Source organism: Hypanus sabinus, chromosome 5 (genome assembly GCF_030144855.1).
Source record: "Hypanus sabinus isolate sHypSab1 chromosome 5, sHypSab1.hap1, whole genome shotgun sequence".
Lineage (NCBI taxonomy): Eukaryota > Metazoa > Chordata > Chondrichthyes > Myliobatiformes > Dasyatidae > Hypanus > Hypanus sabinus.
The window spans coordinates 37,461,949-37,481,697 of NC_082710.1; the positions used below are offsets into that span (position 1 = coordinate 37,461,949).

The 19,749-nt window shown below is 38.1% G+C and overlaps 1 protein-coding gene across 3 annotated transcripts in view; it reads left to right on the forward strand.

Moving 5' to 3' along the window:
- The window catches only part of vps13a (vacuolar protein sorting 13 homolog A), a 361,176-nt gene that overhangs the window by 294,326 nt on the left and 47,101 nt on the right, over positions 1-19,749 (forward strand). For 2 of the 3 annotated variants that reach the window (XM_059969760.1, XM_059969759.1), the window contains exons 58-64: positions 104-173; positions 5,592-5,703; positions 6,935-7,048; positions 9,765-9,907; positions 14,520-14,601; positions 14,716-14,829; positions 18,145-18,220. In XM_059969760.1, coding sequence (XP_059825743.1) covers positions 104-173; positions 5,592-5,703; positions 6,935-7,048; positions 9,765-9,907; positions 14,520-14,601; positions 14,716-14,829; positions 18,145-18,220 — 711 coding nt within the window. Of the gene's footprint in view, positions 1-103; positions 174-5,591; positions 5,704-6,934; positions 7,049-9,764; positions 9,912-14,519; positions 14,602-14,715; positions 14,830-18,144; positions 18,221-19,749 lie in introns of those variants that run through there. The other variant, XR_009512162.1, reaches the window with a different exon arrangement.

Genomic DNA, 19,749 nt, shown 5'->3' on the forward strand with positions numbered 1-19,749 from the left:
AGTTAAATGTACACTTCCAATCAAAATATTTGGGAAATTTAAGATTTCAAATTGTAAAATAAATTATTTTTGGAATTACGTAGTTTTCTTTTTCCTTTAATAGCACCAAAACCTTTTGCTGATGTTAGTATCATCATTAGATCTGCAGGGCAGTCTGAAATATCTCGTTTCAGGTGAGTTTAAAAACATGAAATAAATCTTCTCAACCATTTTATGATATTTAATAAACAAAAATTGTCAAGCAAGCTATTGGTAGCATTATCCTATATGCCACATTCAATTCTTTTTTTACACTATATAATTTAGATCAGTTAAACTTTTTTCCAACAAAATGAAAAGTAGAACAGTGTACATTTTGGCATATACATATATTCCAAAGTGTATAAGAAGTGGGCTGGCTGCATTGGCAATTGTCTTTAACAGAACATTCTGCATTATGCTTACAAGAGATTGGGTTGAATTGTGTGGAAAAAAATGCTGGGGCCTATTTGAGCAATTTTTATTTAAAAGCAATGAATAAAGCTAAAGAATCAAAAAGCCAACAAAAAATTGTTGCTAGAAATCTGAAATAGAAACAATGCTGGAAGTACTCAGCAGATCAGGTGTTTTGTGTGAGATAAAAGTTGATTTTTTTCAGGTCATGAAAGTTCATTGACTTGAAATATTAACTTGTGGTTCTCTCTTCATGGAAGCTGACCTGTTGAGTATTTAAAACAAAGTAAGTAGAATTATTTAAAATGGTGTATTATGAACATGGTTTCCTTTTGTTGCCAGAGAAATATTTTCAACATTAATTTTAATATTTTGTGATTTTAAAATTAGTATGATTATTTCACGTCTTGCAAATTTAATATAATGAACAGCTAACATTAATATGTGCTTTAATCTTAAATAAAAACATGGAAAAATGTAGAAATAACTTTCATTGTGTGAATCAAGCAGGTCAGTGGTGTTTTTCATGGACCAAAGATCAGTTTCAAGAAGTGTTGGGCCTTGAGATCAAGGCACGTTGTGGTTTCATGGCACTCTGCTAAAACTGAAATTCAAAGTGAATATTTAATTTTTAAAATCGTCCCAGAAATAGTGAAATCACTGTTAAAGTCAGAGTCTAATTTATTGTCTTGTACACAAGTGCATTAACTTACAGGGACAGTGAAAAGCATGGCTGTGCTACTTGCCTGATAAAGTTCAGGTGGTGACTTAGAAGTTTATCCTTTATTTAATTCTTTTTTAACAAAGTATGTTTACTACTTTCATCACCTATTGTTGAAACCCAAATGCTTAATAATTAAAAGTATGTAGTTGTTACAAAGGTTTTTTTTCTGTATTGCACATTGTTACATACTAAATGATCTTTGCGCAATTCGCAATCTCTAATCTGTTTTCTAAGTATAGTTACTGCTGGCTAATTACCGTGTAATGAGGCTCCTTGGACTGAAAACTGATTTGTTTAGAGAAAGTGCTTGTGCCTCACATTTTCTTACATTATTGTGGAAGAATGGAACCTCTACAAAGTGATAGTTCTATGCCTATTTCAGCCAATTTCCCTTGTCAGCTTAACTTACAAATTCTAGTCCTTGGTCAAGGCTTAAACCCTTAGCCTTTTAATCGCCCAGTAGCACTCACTTCTACAGTGATGAAATGCTTTGAGAGATTAGTCATGACTAGACTTAACTCCTGCCTCAGCAAGGATCTGAACCCACTGCCATTTGCCTATAACTACAATAGGTCAACGGCAGACATAATCTAAATCTCTCTTCTCACGGCCTTAGACCACTTGGACAATACAAACACCTATGTCAGGATGATGATCATTGACTGTAGCTTAGTATTTAACATCATCATTCACACAATCCTGATTGAGAAGTTACAAAACCTGAGCCTCTATACCTCCCTCTGTAATTGGATCCTCAACTTCCTAACCAGAAGACCACAATCTGTGCGGATTGGTGATATCTCCTCCTCATTGATGGTCAACATTGATGCACCTCGGGGTGTGTGCTCAGCCCACTGCTCTACTCTCTCTGTATGCATGACTGTGTGGCTAGGCATAGCTCAGATACCATTTATGAATTTGCTGGTGGTACAACCGTTGTTAGTAAAATCTCAGATGGAAACGCAAGGGCATACAGGAGTGAGATGTACCAGTTAGTGGAGTGGTGTCACAGCAACCACCTTGCACTCAACATCAGTAAGACAAACAAGCTGATTGTGGACTTAAGGAACATTAAGACGGAACACGTACCAATTCTCATAGAGGGATCAGAAGTGGAGAGAGTGTGCAGTTTCAAGTTTCTGAGTGTCAAGATCTCTGAGGATCTAACCTGGTCCCAACATATCAATGAAGTATAAAGAAGGCAAGACAGCGGCTATACTTCATTCAGAGTCTGAAGAGATTTGGTATGTGAACAAATATACTCAAAAACTTATATAGATGTACAGTGGAGAGCATTCTGATGGGCTGCATCACTGTCTGGTATGGGGGAGGGAGGCTACTGCACAGGACCAAAAGAAGCTGCAGAGGGTCGTGAGTTTAGTCAGCCCCATCTTAGATTCTAGCCTACAAGGTACCCAGGACATTTTCAAGGAGCAGTGTCTCAGAAAAGCAGCATCCATTATTAAGGACCCCAACACCCAGGGCATGCCCTTTTCTCCCTGTTACTATCAGATAGTGGGTACAGAAGCCGGAAGGCACACACTCAGCAATTCAGGAACAGCTTCTCTCACTCTGCCATACGATTCCAAAATGGATATTGATCCCACGAGCATTACCTCACTCTTTTAATATATATTTGATAGATAGATACTTTATTCATCCCCAAGGGGAAATTCAACATTTTTCCAGTGTCCCATACACTTATTGTAGCAAAACTAATTACATACAGTATTTAACTCAGTATAAATATGATATGCATCTAAAATCACCCTCCCAAAAAGCATTAATAAATAGTTTTTTAAAAAGTTCTTAAATAGTTTACTAAAGTGCATTGAGTGGTAACTTAAGCTCAGTCCTAACCCCGGCACTTTAACATGTCTTGCCCCTGGTGGTTGAATTGTAGAGCCGAATGGCGTTGGGGAGTAATGATCTCTTCATCCTGTCTGAGGAGCATTGCATTGACAGCAACCTGCTGCTGAAGCTGCTTCTCTGTCACTGGATGGTGCTGTACAGAGGATGTTCAGGGTTTTCCATGATTGATCGTAGCCTACTCAGCGCCCTCCACTCTGCCACCGATGTCATACTCTCGTTCTGTGCCCACGACAGAGCCCACCTTCCTTACCAGCTTATTAAAATGTGAGGAGTCCCTCTTCTTAATGCTGCCTTCCCAGCACGCCACCACAAAGAAGAGGGCGCTCTCCACAACTGACCGATAGAACATCTTCAGCATCTCACTACAAACATTGAATGACGCCAGCCTTCTGAGGAAGTACAGTCGACTCTGTGCTTTCCTGCACAGGGCATCTGTGTTGGCAGTCCAGTCTAGCTTCTCATCTAATTGCACTCCCAGATACTTGTAGGTCTTAACCTGCTCCACACATTCTCCATTAACAATCACTGGCTTCATATGAGGCCTAGGTCTCCTAAAGTCCACCACCATCTCCTTGGTCTTGGTGATATTGAGACGCAGGTAGTTTGAGTTGCACCATATCACAAAGTTATTTCAGTTATTACACGATTTTTAATCTATTCATTATACATGTGCTGTAACTTATTAATTATTCTTTTTATTCTTTCTTCTATATTACATATAGCAATGAACTGCTGCTGCTAAGTTAACAAATTTCTTGACACATGCCAGTGATAAACGATTCTGATTTGATTACATTGCAGATTAAGAGTATATGAGCAAGTCTTGTATTCATGTTTCCTTTTGATAGTTTTAATTTTCCATTTAGCTCTTCTCTCAGTACCATGATAAAATCCTTTTTTCCCTAATATCAGGCAAACAACATACGAAAAGTATACATATGGGGAATGAAGACTGGAAATGAGCGAAATCTGAATTATAAGAAAAATGTAACAGGAATAGATGTTTTCAGCAATTGAAGAGAGCTATTGAAGAGAAATAGTAAAAGGGTTCACTGACCAGAGTACCAGACAGATGTAATGGTGTTGATCGTCAGTGAGGAAGAAAGATTATTTCATTTCCGCACTGACTGTGGTCTCCTGATAAGAAGGTCAAGAGTCCAATTGCAGAGGGAGGTACAGAGGCCCAGGTTTTAAAGCTTATTAATTAGTACTGAGAGAATGATAGCATTAAATGCTAAGCTGTACTCAATAAACAGCAGCCTGACATAGTTATTGCTGATATCCAGGTCCAAGGCTGAGTGGAGGCTCAGTGAGATTGCATCTGCTGTAGACCTATTGTGGTGGTAGGCAAATTGCAATAGGTCCAGGTTATTGTTTGAACAGGAGTTAATTCTAGCCATGAGCAACCTCTCAAAGCACCATCACAGTGGATGTGAGTGTTACTGGGGGTTAGTCATTGAGGCTTCTTACCATGCTTTTCTTGAGCACCGGTATGATTCATGCCCTTTTGAAGCAGGTGGAAATCTCTAACTGCAGCAGTTCATGAAGATGTACAGTCGGCCCTCTTTATCCATGGGTTCTGCATACGCGGATTCAACCAACTGTGAATCGGGAAAACCTGGAAGTGTTCTCTCCAGCACTTGTTGTTTGAGCATGTACAGACTTTTTTTCTTGTCGTTATTTCCTAAACAGTGCAGTATTACAACTATTTACATTGCATTAAGTATTATAAGTAATCTAGAGATGTTTAAAGTATACAGGAGGATGTTACCGCGGATCAGGATCCAGAAAAAAACTGAATTTCTCTTACTAAGTAAGTCAGAGCAGGAGCATCCAGTATTATTTAGCGTCAGTAAGTCAAATGTTTGTCTTAGTATATAGTACATATTTTACCTTTCTATGCATTTAAAACACTTAAGAAACATATGTATTTCAATAATTAAACCATTGTGTTGCTGAGTAATAACTGTAACTTTCATTGGGGAATGGACTTCCTCATTTTATCCTTTAAAATTGTTCCGATCGTTGACCGATTGTAGCCTAATGCTTTTCCAGTGACCGATGGCATTTCACCTCTTTCTGATCACTTTATTATTTCCACTTTATTTTCAATCGTGATCATGATTATTTTTTGTGAACAGAAACACTGCGCATTCAGAGCCCCACCAGGTCCTAAAGCCAACCGCACGAAGATGGGATAAATAAGGTCCAGGGCTCCACTTGGTCCTAAAGTCCACCACACTGAGACAGGTTAAATAAGGGACTTGAGCATCCGTGTTTTTTAGTACCTGCAGGGGGTCCCGGAAACAATCCCCCGCAGATAAGGAGGGCCGACTGTACTTGAACACAAGTCAGTTAGTTGGAATAGGTTTGTAGTGTCCTGCGAGGGTTCACCCTTCTGAAAGATGTTCTGACATCGCCCTCAGATACAGATATTACAGGGTCATCAGATGCTACAGGGATTCACACTTGTATAAATTTTTATTTATACAATGGTAGGATTGGTTTTAACTAGTGATTAATTGTAATTCAATTTTCTTACTTTTTTACCTTTTTGAAACAGATATTTTGTAGTGTTAATTCAAGAAATGGATCTAAAGCTGGATCTTGGTTTTCTTTATGCCCTCATGGAACTCTTCAACCAATCAACAGATACAGTTATTGCAGAACAACAGGTAAATTGACAGCATATGTAATCTCTAAACTAAGAATAAAACAGATGGAATAATTAATAATTCACTTTCATGTCCTTTTTACTTTTCCTGCAATATTCCTACAGATTAGTGGAGAATGAATTTCTGGAAAAGGAGTGAGGTGAACAGGCTGAGTCCACCTAACTCCTCAAAATGAATTATTTTTTTGCTTTCTTGGACTATCTGGCTTCATTTGTCATCCATTCCCCATGCTCACCACTCTTCATGGAATCTGAACAGTTTGTTTTCTCTAACCAATTCAAACCTTGTACTTTGGTTAAAATGTGGACAACTTATGTTATATTAGAGTAATTTTTCTGTCAAATAGAGAATGTATTAACTGGAATTCCCTCTTTAATGAACAATTTCAGATTCGGTAACCTTTTGTCACAGCTTAGATTGCTTAAGTCAGTTTGATTTTCCTTTCCATTACCTCCAGTGCCTGGATATTTTAGTACAGATCAAAACCAGATTTAAACATTATAATCTAACCATGATCTAGTTATCTTTTAATATTTAAGGTTACAAGGAGGTATTTAGAAATATTCATAAGTTTGTAATAAGTAGATTGCACAAAACTTCCTATTTGCAGATGTGTCACAGATTATGGAACACAGAATAAAAATGATTGGCAAAGCAAATAAAAATGACTTGGGAATGTAATTTGTGCAATGTAGTGCACTGCTATTGATAGTGCTGGAGAAAGAAGCTCTGTTTAAAATGTCTTTTAATTCACTGGGTTCATTGAAAATATGGGCTAAACTAAATACTCTGCTCTTTGGGTGCTTGCACTCTGTAAACTGCTAGAATTATTCTGTTTGCATTATCCTTTTTTGTCCTTCTGATCTCCTTGTTGAGTTTTCTGAGGCTAGTGAATTCAGGTAACAAAGTAGAAACTAAAATGGTGGCCTGCAGCTTTCTGTATAAGATTTCAGCCACCAAACCCCTGAGAGTATTCTGAGATCCTATATCTAGATTGCCACCCAAGGAGATAGATTTGGACGTTTTACAATTTCAACTGTTATTTACTTACTGTGGGTTGTTCGTATTACCACTGAGTGCATTAAGGTAATGGCGGTCGACTCCTAACATAATAAATATCCTATAGTTAAAAAAAAGACATTATTCAAAGATTAATTAACAAATAAAATAATTCAATTTTAATCTGTATCATCGTAATTGAAACATGTTTGAATACTTTTATTTTATTAAGCTGGAGCTATTTAAAAAAGACCTTGAGTATGTTCAAACAGAACTGTTGACTGAATCTGCCAATGATACTTCACCGATCAGTCTATATGAATATTTCCATATTTCTCCTATCAAAGTAAGTATGTTTTAACTGCTTACTAGAAAATTAATATATATTTATGTGATGATATAGTTTTATAAATTAAAGTTTATTTTTGCGGAACATTGCTAATACTGGATTTTTATTTAAGTCTCTCAATGTAAAACTGATTTGGTATCGTAGATGGAACACTATTCCATGTTTATAATTGCTAAATTATACATATTTTCTTGATCCATTTGCTACATAATTATAATTGCTCTATTATGTTGGCGTTTTTTGTACTCACAGATAATAGCAAAATTGAGGTTACTTTTACTCAGTTGACTTTGGTTACGTCATTTGGTACATATCTCAGAAAATCTCTTGTAGAAAAGGCCTTAAATCTAACTCATTGAGTCAACACAGATATAGAATATTAGGACTTGAACAAGGTCTTTAGCGTACTATGTTTGCACTGACCATCATGTCAGTCTAATTAATCCCATAGGCCTGCATGTGCTTTGCATCCATCTTTCCAACTTGTTAATGTTTATCTGAGCTATCCAGTTCATTGATGTTCCTTGACATTCTATGCTATTGCCATCATTGAGGTACTCAGTATCAATATCCTGAGGGTTATCACTGAGCCTCATACACAGTTGGCATCAGAAAAAGGTCAAAGGGTGGGAATCCTGCAGTGAGTAATTCACCCCCTTACTCCCCAAAGCCTGTCCACCACCTATAAGCTTTAATTGGGGAATGTGATGCAACACTCACCACTTGCCTGCAAGAGGGCAGCTTCAACAACACTCCAGAAGTTTGACACCATACAGGACACTGCCATCCATTCACCACCAGTCATTCACTCCACAGGAGAAGCATTTTGTACCATCTGCACAAGAGATTCTGCAGATGCTGGAAATCCAGAGCCAGACACAAAATTGCTGGAGGAACTCAGCAGATCAGGAAACAAATATGGAGGGGAATAAATATGTGGGCCGACTCCCTTCATCGGGACTGGAAGGGGGCAGAAGCTGGAATAAGAAGGTGGGGGAGGGGAGGAGTACAAACTGGCAGGAATTAGATGAGACCAGGTAAGGAGAAAGATGGAAAAGGTAAAGGACTGAAGAAGAAGGGATCTGATTGGAGAAGGTAGTGGAACATTGAAGAAAGGGAGTGGGAGAGAAATTAGGAGGTGATGGACAGGTGAGTAGATGAAAAGGGATAAATGGGGAATGGAAAAAGAGAGAAGGGGGAGAAATTACCAGAAGTTGGGGAAATCGATGAGGTGTTGCTCCTCCATCCTGAGTTTGGGTTCATCGTGGTGGTACAGAGGGTCATAGACTGACAAGTCAGAATTGGAATGGGAAGTAGAATTAAAATGAATGGACACTAGGAAATGCTGCCTCTTACGGCAGACAGAGCGAAGGTGATTGACAAAACTTATACCACCTACAGATCACATTACACCAACTCACCAAGGTTCATTAGGCTGCACCTTCCAAACCCACCACCTACCGCTTCCAGCCAGAGGATGAGAGTAGACACATGAACATGAGGAGAATGGAAGGATATGGATGATGACAGTTAGTATAACTTGGCATCAATATTGGCACTTAATTTTAATTGGCATATAAGAAACTGTTAGATAAGCACATGCTTGATAGAAAAATGGAGAGCTGTGGAAGACAGATTGATCTTCGAGTAGTTTAAAAGTTCAACGCAACATTGTGGGCTAAAGGGCCTGCACTGCGCTGTAATGTTTATATTCTAAGTTCTATGTAAATGTCTCTTAAATGTTATGATGTATTTCCTTCTACCACTTGCTGATGGCATGTACTAGGCAACTATCTACTCTGCGTTTTAAATACAATACTTGCTTTGCACTTCTCCTTTAAATTTCAGCTTCTCATATAATATCAATACCCTCTAGTATGACATTTCCACCCTGGGCAAATTGACTCTAACTACCTGTTCTATCCAACTCTTAATTTTATACAGTACACTTATAGTGATAGCCCCTCAACCTTCAACATTCTGATAGGCTGATTTGTGGTTATCTTTTTTTTTCTCCTTGCAGCTAATACACTTTCATCCGAGCAACATCCTGGTAAATCCTTCTGCCCCTCTGCTAAACTTCCACATCCTTTCTGTAATATGGCAGGGAGATCTACACAAATTGTTCCAAATATGGTTTAAGCAGACACAGCTGTAATATGACTTCCACTTTTATAGTCAATGTCTTGCCCGATGAACTGAGTGTAGGCTTAAGCATAAAGCTTCCAGAGCCCATCGCCCCCAGAAATGGTTTCACTTTTTTTAATGTCTTCATTGAGAAGCATTTAAGAACAATTGAATAGATCTAACAATTTTAAAAAAGTTTTAAAAAACACATTAAGCTTTTATTAATGAATTGAAAACAAAGATGGAGAGAAATATAGTGAAACTTTTTAATTGTTAGCAAGCCCACTTTGATGGATGGGGACATGGTAGGCATTAAGCTGAGAGAGCAGATATGAAGTGTGTCTGTATGATGCTTTTGTATAGAGTTCCTGCTATTCTGTAGTTCATGCACTAAAGTCCACAACACACAAGTAGATACACTAGATCAAACTAACAGTTGTCAATGGAATCACTGGGTAGTGTAAGCATAATTCAACCCATTCTCTCACTACAGATGCTATCTGCATGATATATTCATTTGTTATTTTATATGATTGTCCAGAAGTAGCTTTGATTATCACTGTTTTAATCTAATCTGTTTCTGTAGCTACATCTGAGTTTTTCTATCAGTTCGGGAAGTGAAGAAAGTAACAAACAGCAAGAAACAGAATTGGTCCCGATCCAATCTCTGAATCTTTTGTTAAAAAGCATTGGAGCAACTCTCACTGATGTACAAGATGTTGTCTTCAAGTAGGTATAGTAATACTTTTACTTTATAAAGTTTCATACTTGCAAAAGCAGCTTACCTTATGCAGATTTATTTATGAAAGCAAGAAATTGTTTTAAACTAGGGTCTTTGAAAAATCCTTGCTAATTCAATGGATTATGAGATTATGCTGCAACTTTTAATGCTTAAGCAACTAATCTAGGCATTGAAGGGTCATACAATTGGAATAGTGAGACCAGCTGAAATTGGTGGTAAAAGTTACTGTGGAGATGTGTTGCAGATGTTTTGTCATCTTCTCGTGCTGACAATCCACACTGACCTTTACCACCAATTTCAACAAATCCCACTATTCCAATTGTATGATCCTTCAATATCACTATTTCAACATAGACCTTCCTTTTGTTCTCTGTTCTGTGCCCTATCATCTGCAATTTACAACTATAACTTTACGTAGCTTGAACTTTGCCTAGCTGTTTACACACAAATTTGTAAAATAAGGTCTTGCATCTGCTCGAACAAATTGAAATAGTGATCTGTTTGTTTTGGCTTAATTTGATCACATGATTTATTTTTATTTTAAAATTGACATTTATCTGTCTTAAAAAATAGATGGTAATCAAGGGTCTGATGACAGGATGAAGTTGGTCAATAAACTGGCATAGAGAAAGCATTGAGAAAATAGTGGATCAGTTGAAACTGGATAAGTAACCATAGCTTGGACCTTTTCACCTGTGTCCAAGCTCTCAAGAGAGTTTGATAATATATGCATTAGTGATTATCTTTCAAAAGGAACACTGAAGGAAGTGTGGAGGGAAAACTATTTTGTGGAATAAGTGCTCACAGGTTTGGGTATGGTATATTAGCACACAAAAACAGGAATAGACCAATCATTTTCAGGGTAACATTCCATAACTACTTGCATGCCAATCCTGACCCCTCAGCCTTAACATATATACTAATGGTTTAGGTGGAAAAGATGAGTGATATATCCAAGTTTGTTGATATGTAGCACGTGGGAAAGTCTGTTGTCATGATACTCAGTTTTTAAAAGAAAACATGCATGAATGATGTGAAAATGTCATTATGAAAGGTTAACCTTGATAAGACGATCTGTTTTTTAAATGTTGCTAATTTAGCAGATGCTCTTTTACTGAAATGCCAAACATAAGTGTGCAAGTCACCCTTTTTTTTGTAAAAATGTTGAGTACAAATATGAAAACATTTTGCTGCTGCTGTTCAGGGCTTTGAGTGCTTGGAATACAGCATACAGTTTTGAATTCCATGTCAAAGAACAATTATACTTGGTGTCACGGTGTACACTCAATGCACTGATTCCTGGTATAAGGGTTCTGTGCTGTTCAACAGATAGACAAGATTGGACAAGACCTTTGAAACAGTTTCTAATTAAGATGTAGCAAGTTCTGTGATGTTTGACAAGGTAAATGTCAAATAAATTTCGTTTCAACTGGGCAATCCAGCAGATGGAGGGATAGGGGATAAAATGTTAGCCATTTTGAACAGACAAGAAATTTCAATATCAGTGTTTACTATCACTATCATATGATGTAAAATTTATTTTTGGGTGGCAGCTATGCAATGCAAAGACATAAAATTACAAGCAGTCCTCGGGTTACGTATGAGTTCCGTTCCTGAGTCCGTCTTTAAGTCAGATTTGTATGTAAGTCGGAACAAGTGCATCTGGTATTATTTAACGTCAGTCAAACGTTTGTCTTAGTATATAGTATATATTTTACCTTTCTATGCATATAAAACACTTAGGAAACCTATGTATTCCAATAATTAAACCGCTGCATTGCTTAGTAATAATTGTAGCTTTCATCGGGGCAGGTCTTTTCCCATGCTCCATTATTCTCACTTTATCTGTTATCCTTTAAAATTGTTCTGATCGTTGACCGACTGTAGCCTGACACTTTTCCAATGACCGATGGCGTTCCACCTCTTTCCAAACGCTTTGTTATTTCCACTTTATTTTCAATTGCGATCACTTCCTGTCAATCAAACAGAAACACTGCGGGTGGCAGATCCCGACCTGCGCTGGCTCCCGAGGTCCACTGGGTCCTAAGGACCACAGCAATGAATTCCCCGGGTGCTAAACTGCACTGCACTGGGACAGGTTAAATGAGACAAGTGGGGGCTGTGCTGGGTTTGGGTATTTGATCCTCCACAATATTCCGAATGGGAATTTAAACTGGAGGTGGCAGTGTTTTTTTTTACAAGGTCGAGTTGCGAGCTCAACATCAAGCCGGCACGGATGATACGGGAGTCACTGGATCGATAATCAACCCGGCATGGGAGCAGTCTGTCACTAAATCAAACTCGGGAACCTCCGTTCTCTGGCCCGGTGCTGATTTGACTGCACCAGCAGCCAACCGGAACGGGAGGGCAGGGTCAGGGTGAATCTTACTAAGAAAAATTTAAGCCAAATACGAAGTTAAACATTCAACACAGTGACAACGGCAACTACTTAAAATGGCGGACGTCGTAGCGATCCGACTTAAAATGGCAGATGGCGTCGCAATCTGGCTTAAAATGGCAGACGGCGTTCTCCTTCCTCAGTTCGTAAGTACGAGTTGTCCGTAAGTCGGACATTCGTAACTCGGGGACTGCCTGTAGTATAAGTTGCAAAATAACTAGAAGGGGGAAGTTAATAATGGGGTAGTTCATGGTCTGCTCAAAAGTCTAATGGCAGAGGGGAATCTGCTTCTAAATCCTTGAGTGAGATCTTGTGACTCCAAGACCTTCTCCCTGATGGTAACAGTGAGAAGAGGACATGTTGCTGTCGCCTTCAGGTACCATCTCTTGAAGATGTTCTCTGGTGGGAAGGAATGCTCTTGTAATGTACCTGGCTGATTCTACAACAGAACTTGCAATTCTGTGCATTGGAAACTCCATATCAGGCTGTGGTACAACCAGTCTGAATGCTCTTCATCATGCAACCAGGAGTCCTCGGTAACATACCAAATTTCCACAAACTTCTATGGAGTAGACCTACTGTTTGCTAAGAAGATTGCATGAATTTTGGAACATTTTTTTGTTGGAAGTCTATGAATTTTCAATTATTATATTTTAAATCATTATGTATAGATGTTTAGATGCAACAAAAATTAAAGGAATTTGAAGTACTGAATCAAGTTGGTTGACTGTGTGCTAACTTAATTTATTGGACATAGCTATTAAAATTCTCTATGAATTTTCAACATATAGAATGCTTAGGAATTAAACCTAATTATAGACTAAGTCCATGATGGTTATTTTCTTGAGCTTGGTTGAAAAACAGTAAGAAGATTGGAGCAGGCTGTTGAGGAAGTACAGGTCAGATTGGATTAGTCTTTGGTGGACTTTACTCTGGGAAAAATTAGCATCTTAAGTACACTTGAATCAAAATAGAGCTGGTAATATTTCAATCTTTGGTTTAGTCAAGAATACCCATGATTGATCTATTATAATATATATAGGCATTCAATGTGATTATCAGCAAGAACGATCTTTCTCTATTTTCTGGAGTGTTTTTTTTCTCCTTTGCCGAGTGGTATCAATGGTGAAGTGGTCAGTGTTCATCTCAACACTGAAACTGAATTGAATTTCTTGAATATATACAAATGATGTTAAATAAGGGAAAACCTTGAAAGCTGTTGATTGTAATTATCCTGCTTCTCCAAAAATTGTGATATTTTGCAATATTCGCAAGGGTAATCTTCTAACATCAGTGATCTGACAAAAGCTTCAGATATTCACGAACAGATCTCACTAAGAACCCCCAAAAATACTTTATTTTCATTTGTTAACATCAGCTATAATTACAAGCTGCAGTCTGATAATGCCTTTGATTTATTCTGCCTCGTGTACTGCTTTCCCATTAAATACTGGGATCTGAGCTGTCAGGCACAGTGAATTTTCTTCCATCCCTGGCTCATCAGCCAGCCTCTAAGTTCTACACAGTACAGTTTGTTTGACTTTTTCTTACTTGCTTTCACTATTTGAGGCTAAGTATCTCAGGTTTTTAATTCTTCAAAGATATTTAAGAATAAATTATTTATTTGAAGAAATTGGGGAAAGTTCTGAACTTGCAACTCTCCATGCATTATGTTCCCTAATTTTAATGAGAAACTACCACAAAAAGAATGATTAGTTAAATAAATTTGATTATTTTAATTAAATGTATTTAAATGTTCTTACATAAGCAATGCAGAAAATCTGTATCTTTACATTAAATTCAGAAGAATGAGGGGTGACCTCATTGAAATGTTGAAGAGTAGATGCAGAGAGGATGTTTCATATGGTGGGGGAAATCTAAGACCAGAGGACACAACCTCAGAATAGAGGGCATCCTTTTAGATGAGGAGAAAATTCTTTAGCCAGAGAGTGGTGAATTTGCTGAATTCTTTGCTGCAGGGGGCTATGGAGGCCAAGTTATTGGGTATATTTATGGCAGAAGTTGATAGGTTCTTGATTAGTCAGGGCATGAAGGGGTAGGGGTGAAGGCAAGGGATTGGAACTGTGGGGGGAAATGGGTCAGCCATGATGAAATGGTGGAGCACACGTGATAGGCTAAATGGCCTAATTCTGCTCTTAAATCTTATGGTCGTATGGTCTAAATTATGATGCTCTTTGCAGGCTTGCATGTCTTGAAATCCAGCATCAATTTTATACAACACAACAGCTTCAATGGGAGGTCATCCGACATTATTCTAAACAGGTGTGTTCTATATTTTATGTAATTTCTCATCTTTGTTTTGAGATACTATTGCTCAACAAGTTCTTTTCCTCCATGAAAATGAAGTCTTTAAATTATTCTCTTCCCTCTCTCCAGGCAATCAAACAATTATATGTCCTTGTTCTTGGACTCGATGTCTTGGGCAATCCTTTTGGGTTAATCAGAGATATATCAGAAGGAGTAGGAGCATTTTTCTATGAACCTTATCAGGTCAGATTGCAATTTTTTTCAAACAATTTAACATGTATTCTAAATATTGTATAGCACATATATTCTTTGGCAGGAAGTTTAAATGGAAATAAATCCATCTACAAATATTACTGTTTTCAAGTTCATTTATTAGTAATGACAGCTAATACAGTGGATTCTAGTTCATTGGGACACACAAGTACAATTTGGCCCAATTAAGCAACTGTGCTAATTAGCTGCAGTTTCATGGACATAGTTAAAAGGTATAAAAAAAACAAACTACCATTTAATTGAGTAACAAATTATTAATTAAATAAAATACAGAACAAATTAGAACACTCCCAACGATTCTACAGTACTTATAAAACTGTGTATTGGTTCCTAATAGTTATCAATGGGGGAATTCATCTACTGTGTTCTTTTGACTATAAATCAACTATCATCTTCTCAAAACTAATTTTCAAGACCTTGACCTCAATGCATCCTTGTGAAATTGGATCCTCGATTTCCTCACTGGCAGACCCCAGTCTTTTCAGATTGGCAACAATATCTCCCCCACAATCAACAGCAGCACAGATACACCATAAGACTGTGTGCCTAGCCTCTTGCTCTACTCACTTTGCACTTATGACTATGTGGCTAAGCAAATCCAATGCCATATTTAAGCTTCCTGACAACAGCACTGTCATTGGCCGAATCGAAGATGGTGACGAGTCAATGTATAGGAGGGAAATTGAAAAACTGGCTGAGTAGTACCACAACAACCTCTTACTCAAAGTCAGCAAATCTAAAGAACTAACTATTGACTTCAGGAGGAGGAAACTGGAGGTCCATGAACCGGTTCTTTTCATGGAATAAGACATGGAGAGGGACAACAACTTTAAATTTCTCAATGTTATAATTTCAAAGGGCCTGTCCTGAATCTAAAATGTAAGTGCAATTATGATAAAAGCACAGCAGCACCACTACTGCTTTGGAATTTTGCAACGATTTAGCAAGACATCTAAAACTTGGCGAACTTCTATTATTATTATTTCTTTTGTATTTGCACTTTTTGTTGTCTTTTGCACACAGGATGAATGCCCAAATTTGTGCAGTCTTTCATTGGTTATTCTGTTATAGATTTATTGAGTATGTCTGCAAGAAAATGAATCTCAGGGTTGTATATGGTGACATGTATGTACTTTGTTAATAAATTTACTTTGAACTTCAAAAAGAACAAAATCAGCACAGACATCTAGTGCAGGGAATGGGCTGCTTTCATAAAATGCTTTGGACGATTGCATACTCCAAATCTGCATTTTCATTGTAACATTCGAGATGGTTATTGGTACCTTCAAATTCCTCACAGTTCCTAACTTGTTGAAATTGTGAAATTGTTCGATTTTTCACTCCCAGCTGTTTCTGGCATCTCCAAACCTGAATGCTTGAAACTGCAGTGCAAGTTTTCTTACTTCTTATTTCTTGACAGTAGTCAGTGACAAAAATCACTGCTTTTTGAACGCAAACACACGCAAGTGAGGATATTTAAAAAACTGATCGCTCTAAGCATGATATATTGTCTAATGGCCACACATGTGTGCGCAAAATATGATACTAGTTAGAAATTGCTCAGCAACAGTCACCTGCCCCAATTAATCAGGCATAGTGGCCTAAATAAACAAAGAGTATCACGGCTGTTTTGTTCATTGAGTTGTCCCAAATAAATGGCTGCCCTGATTAACCAATGGCCCAATAAACTGGAATCCAATGTATTCATATTTTAAAATATTAGTGTTGTTTAACAGTAGGCTATTAATTTTTCAGTGACCTTCACTTTGCCTTAAGATGATCCAATATTCAAGCAAAATACTTGCATACTTTTGTAATGTGTTCTAATTTTTTGAGAAAAATGTTTTTTCAGAAATTTCATAAAATCATTTTTTTGACAAATTGGAAAATGTCAAAGCTGTAACAAATATTATTGGCTATCAAAAATGGTACTCTTTTGGCTAAGTTTAAAAACAAAATTGACATTTGCAGACACAGGCGATAAGAAATGAGGAACAAGGAATTAAAATGCATTTTGATTTGTTTTGACTTGGCTTTGATTATTTGTACAGGAAGAGATACTAAGATGATTGATATCTAAGGGATGGTAATATGGCAGTTGTCTCCCTGGAGACAGTGGTTGTTCTGTGCCCATCACCCACAATGAAATATTGTTGGCATTTCAGCATTTATATATCATGCTTGCATGCTATTTTCCTGGCTCATTGCAATGTTTGTAGTGTGGAACAGCAGAGTAATACAGCTCTTGCAAACAGGAGAGGGGAAAGTAGATTTCTAAGTAGGAGATGTGTTATGACTTGAAGACCAGCTTGAAAGTTAATGTATGCAAGTGTCATCTGCTTTATAGTTCCAAGCAGTACAATTGAGGATTTGATGAATTACTGCCATCTGATGATGTTGCTTTGATACTGGATGAGAATGAAGTTTAAGGTCAACAATGTGAAGGCAGTTTTGTGTTATAAACGATGTTTCTCATTCATTTAGTCAATGCTTATATTTTCCACTGACTGCTGAACTGATCCCAACCAGGTAGCTGCTCCTTGGAGCAGAACTTTGAACACATTCTTCTTCTGAGAAACTAACCGGCAATTGATTGCCAAGGTACATACATGGTAGGGTTTCCTGATTCCTATCAGTTCCTAACCCTAATGCTTTGCTGATTAAAGGGTTGTTCTATCATGAGTGGCTTAAGAAATTAGATCTATATTCTTTGGCGTTTAGAAGAATATGGGCTGATCTTATTAAAACATGTAAAATCCATGAAACAGCACAGGGCAGATGGGATTGAGGTGTATCCACTCGAGTCGTAAGGAGAGACTGGATAAGCCTGGGGCCTTTTTCCCTTGGAGTGTAGGAAGCTAAGAGGTGACCTTGTAGAAGTTTATAAAATGATGATGGGCATTGATAAGGGGAATGGTCAACGGGAGCCTAAAACTAGAGTGTATAGATTTAAAGTGAGAATGGAAGGATATGAAGGAGACCTGAGTGATGATTTCGGTCACGGGGGTCATGGGTATGTGAAAGCTGCCTCATATCACTTCAGGAAGTGATAAAGGCAGGTACAATTACAGTGCTAAATAGAAAAGATGCAGAGGGTATGTGATAAACAGAGAAATATATGGGACCAGCTCAGATAGACAATTTGGTCACTATGAATGAGTTGGGGTGAAGATTTTATTTCTGTGCAGTATAATTCTGACTGTGACATGGGTCTTACTGTAACTCATAGAACATAATTCAGGCCTTTAAGCTGGAACTTTTTAAGTCATCCTTTTTTTTCCATAGGGAGCAATTCAAGGACCTGAAGAATTTGTGGAAGGAATGGCCTTGGGTGTAAAGGCTTTAGTTGGTGGTGCTGTTGGTATGTGAATGTAAATTGTCCAAGTCCTCAGAATGACTCTTTTGAAGATTTCCTTCTGGTTTTGAAAAATGTTTACATTGTAAACATTATTTGATGTGCCCTTATTTGATGTGATTTTTATGTCACTCAAGTCTGACACCAACAGAGTTGACTCTTGACTATGGACTTGATCCGAGATGCCCCTGATTCTGGTACCTGGGAGGCAACATACAATCTGAGAATCTCATTCTCGTCCACAGAACCACCTGTTTGTTCCTCTAACCTTTGAATCCCTTATTGTTACAGCTCGCCTAGTCTCATCCCCATTTCCTTCTGAAGAAATGACTGCTGTGACTTTCTTCTTCTAGATCAACTCCCTTCCCCAACAGTATCAAATGTGATATTCCTGTTGTTGAGGGAAAACAGCTACAGTGGTTCTCTACACTGGCTACCTATCCCCTTCCCCACACCTGACGGTCACTCAGTTGCCTGAGTCACGCAACTTGGATGTAACTACCTCCCTGTTTGTCCAGGTGTAGTCATTAGGGACACTGGAGATCTCCCTGTCTTCCCATATTATACAAGAGGAGCATTCCAGTATCCTGCTTGGCATCTCCATGGCTCTAGCTGTGCAATAAGAAAGATTTAAACAAAAAAAGTTCTACCTATCGCCTTCACCAGTCCTCACTGAAGCCTCTTATGACCAAAGCTTGAACACCAGCCCATTCAGACAATGGCTGCTCCCAGAATGGCCTCTCTGCTTAAATCTAATTTCTCTTTATTGGCGTTTACTTAGTGCCTACTTAGAAACAATCCAACATCTCCTCAAGAACTGTGCTGTGCAGAATGTCCTCACTACCCCCGCTCACTTCTTTTGAAATCCCTCTCCCACTGTGCAATCCAAAGTCTCCTCAGGAACAGTGGCACCCAGAACTCTGTTAAGAAGGCATATGGTGTGTTGGTCTTCATTAGTTGCAGCTGAGTTCAGAAGCCACAAGGTACCATTGCACTATTAATGTTATTGGAGCATAGTTGTTAAATTAGTGAAGTAGCATGTAAGGGAAATGAAACAGCTGGGACCATTGTTCAGGATTGCATAAAGAAAAACATGTTAGTTTCTGCCAGTAATGACCATATATAAAATTATGATGGGTATAGATAGAGTGAGTACAAGCAGGCTTTTTCCACTGAGGCTAGGGGAGAAAAAAAAAGAGGACATGGGTTAAAGGTGAAGGGGGAAAAGTTTAAAGGGAACATTGGGTGGGGGCTTCTTCACACAGAGAGTGGTGGGAGTGTGGAATGAATTGCCAGATGAAGTGGTAAATGCGGGCTCACTTTTAACATTTAAGAAAAATTTGGACAGGTGCACGGATGAGAGGTGTATGGAGGGATATGGTCCAGGTGCAGGTCAGTGGGACTAGACAGAAAAATGGTTTAGCACAGCCAAGAAGGGCCAAAAGGCCTGTTTCTGTGCTGTAATGTTCTGTGGTTCTATAGGAGAGCAATCAGGTAAACAAAGGTAATATCCCTGATGTGGTGAACCTAAATTG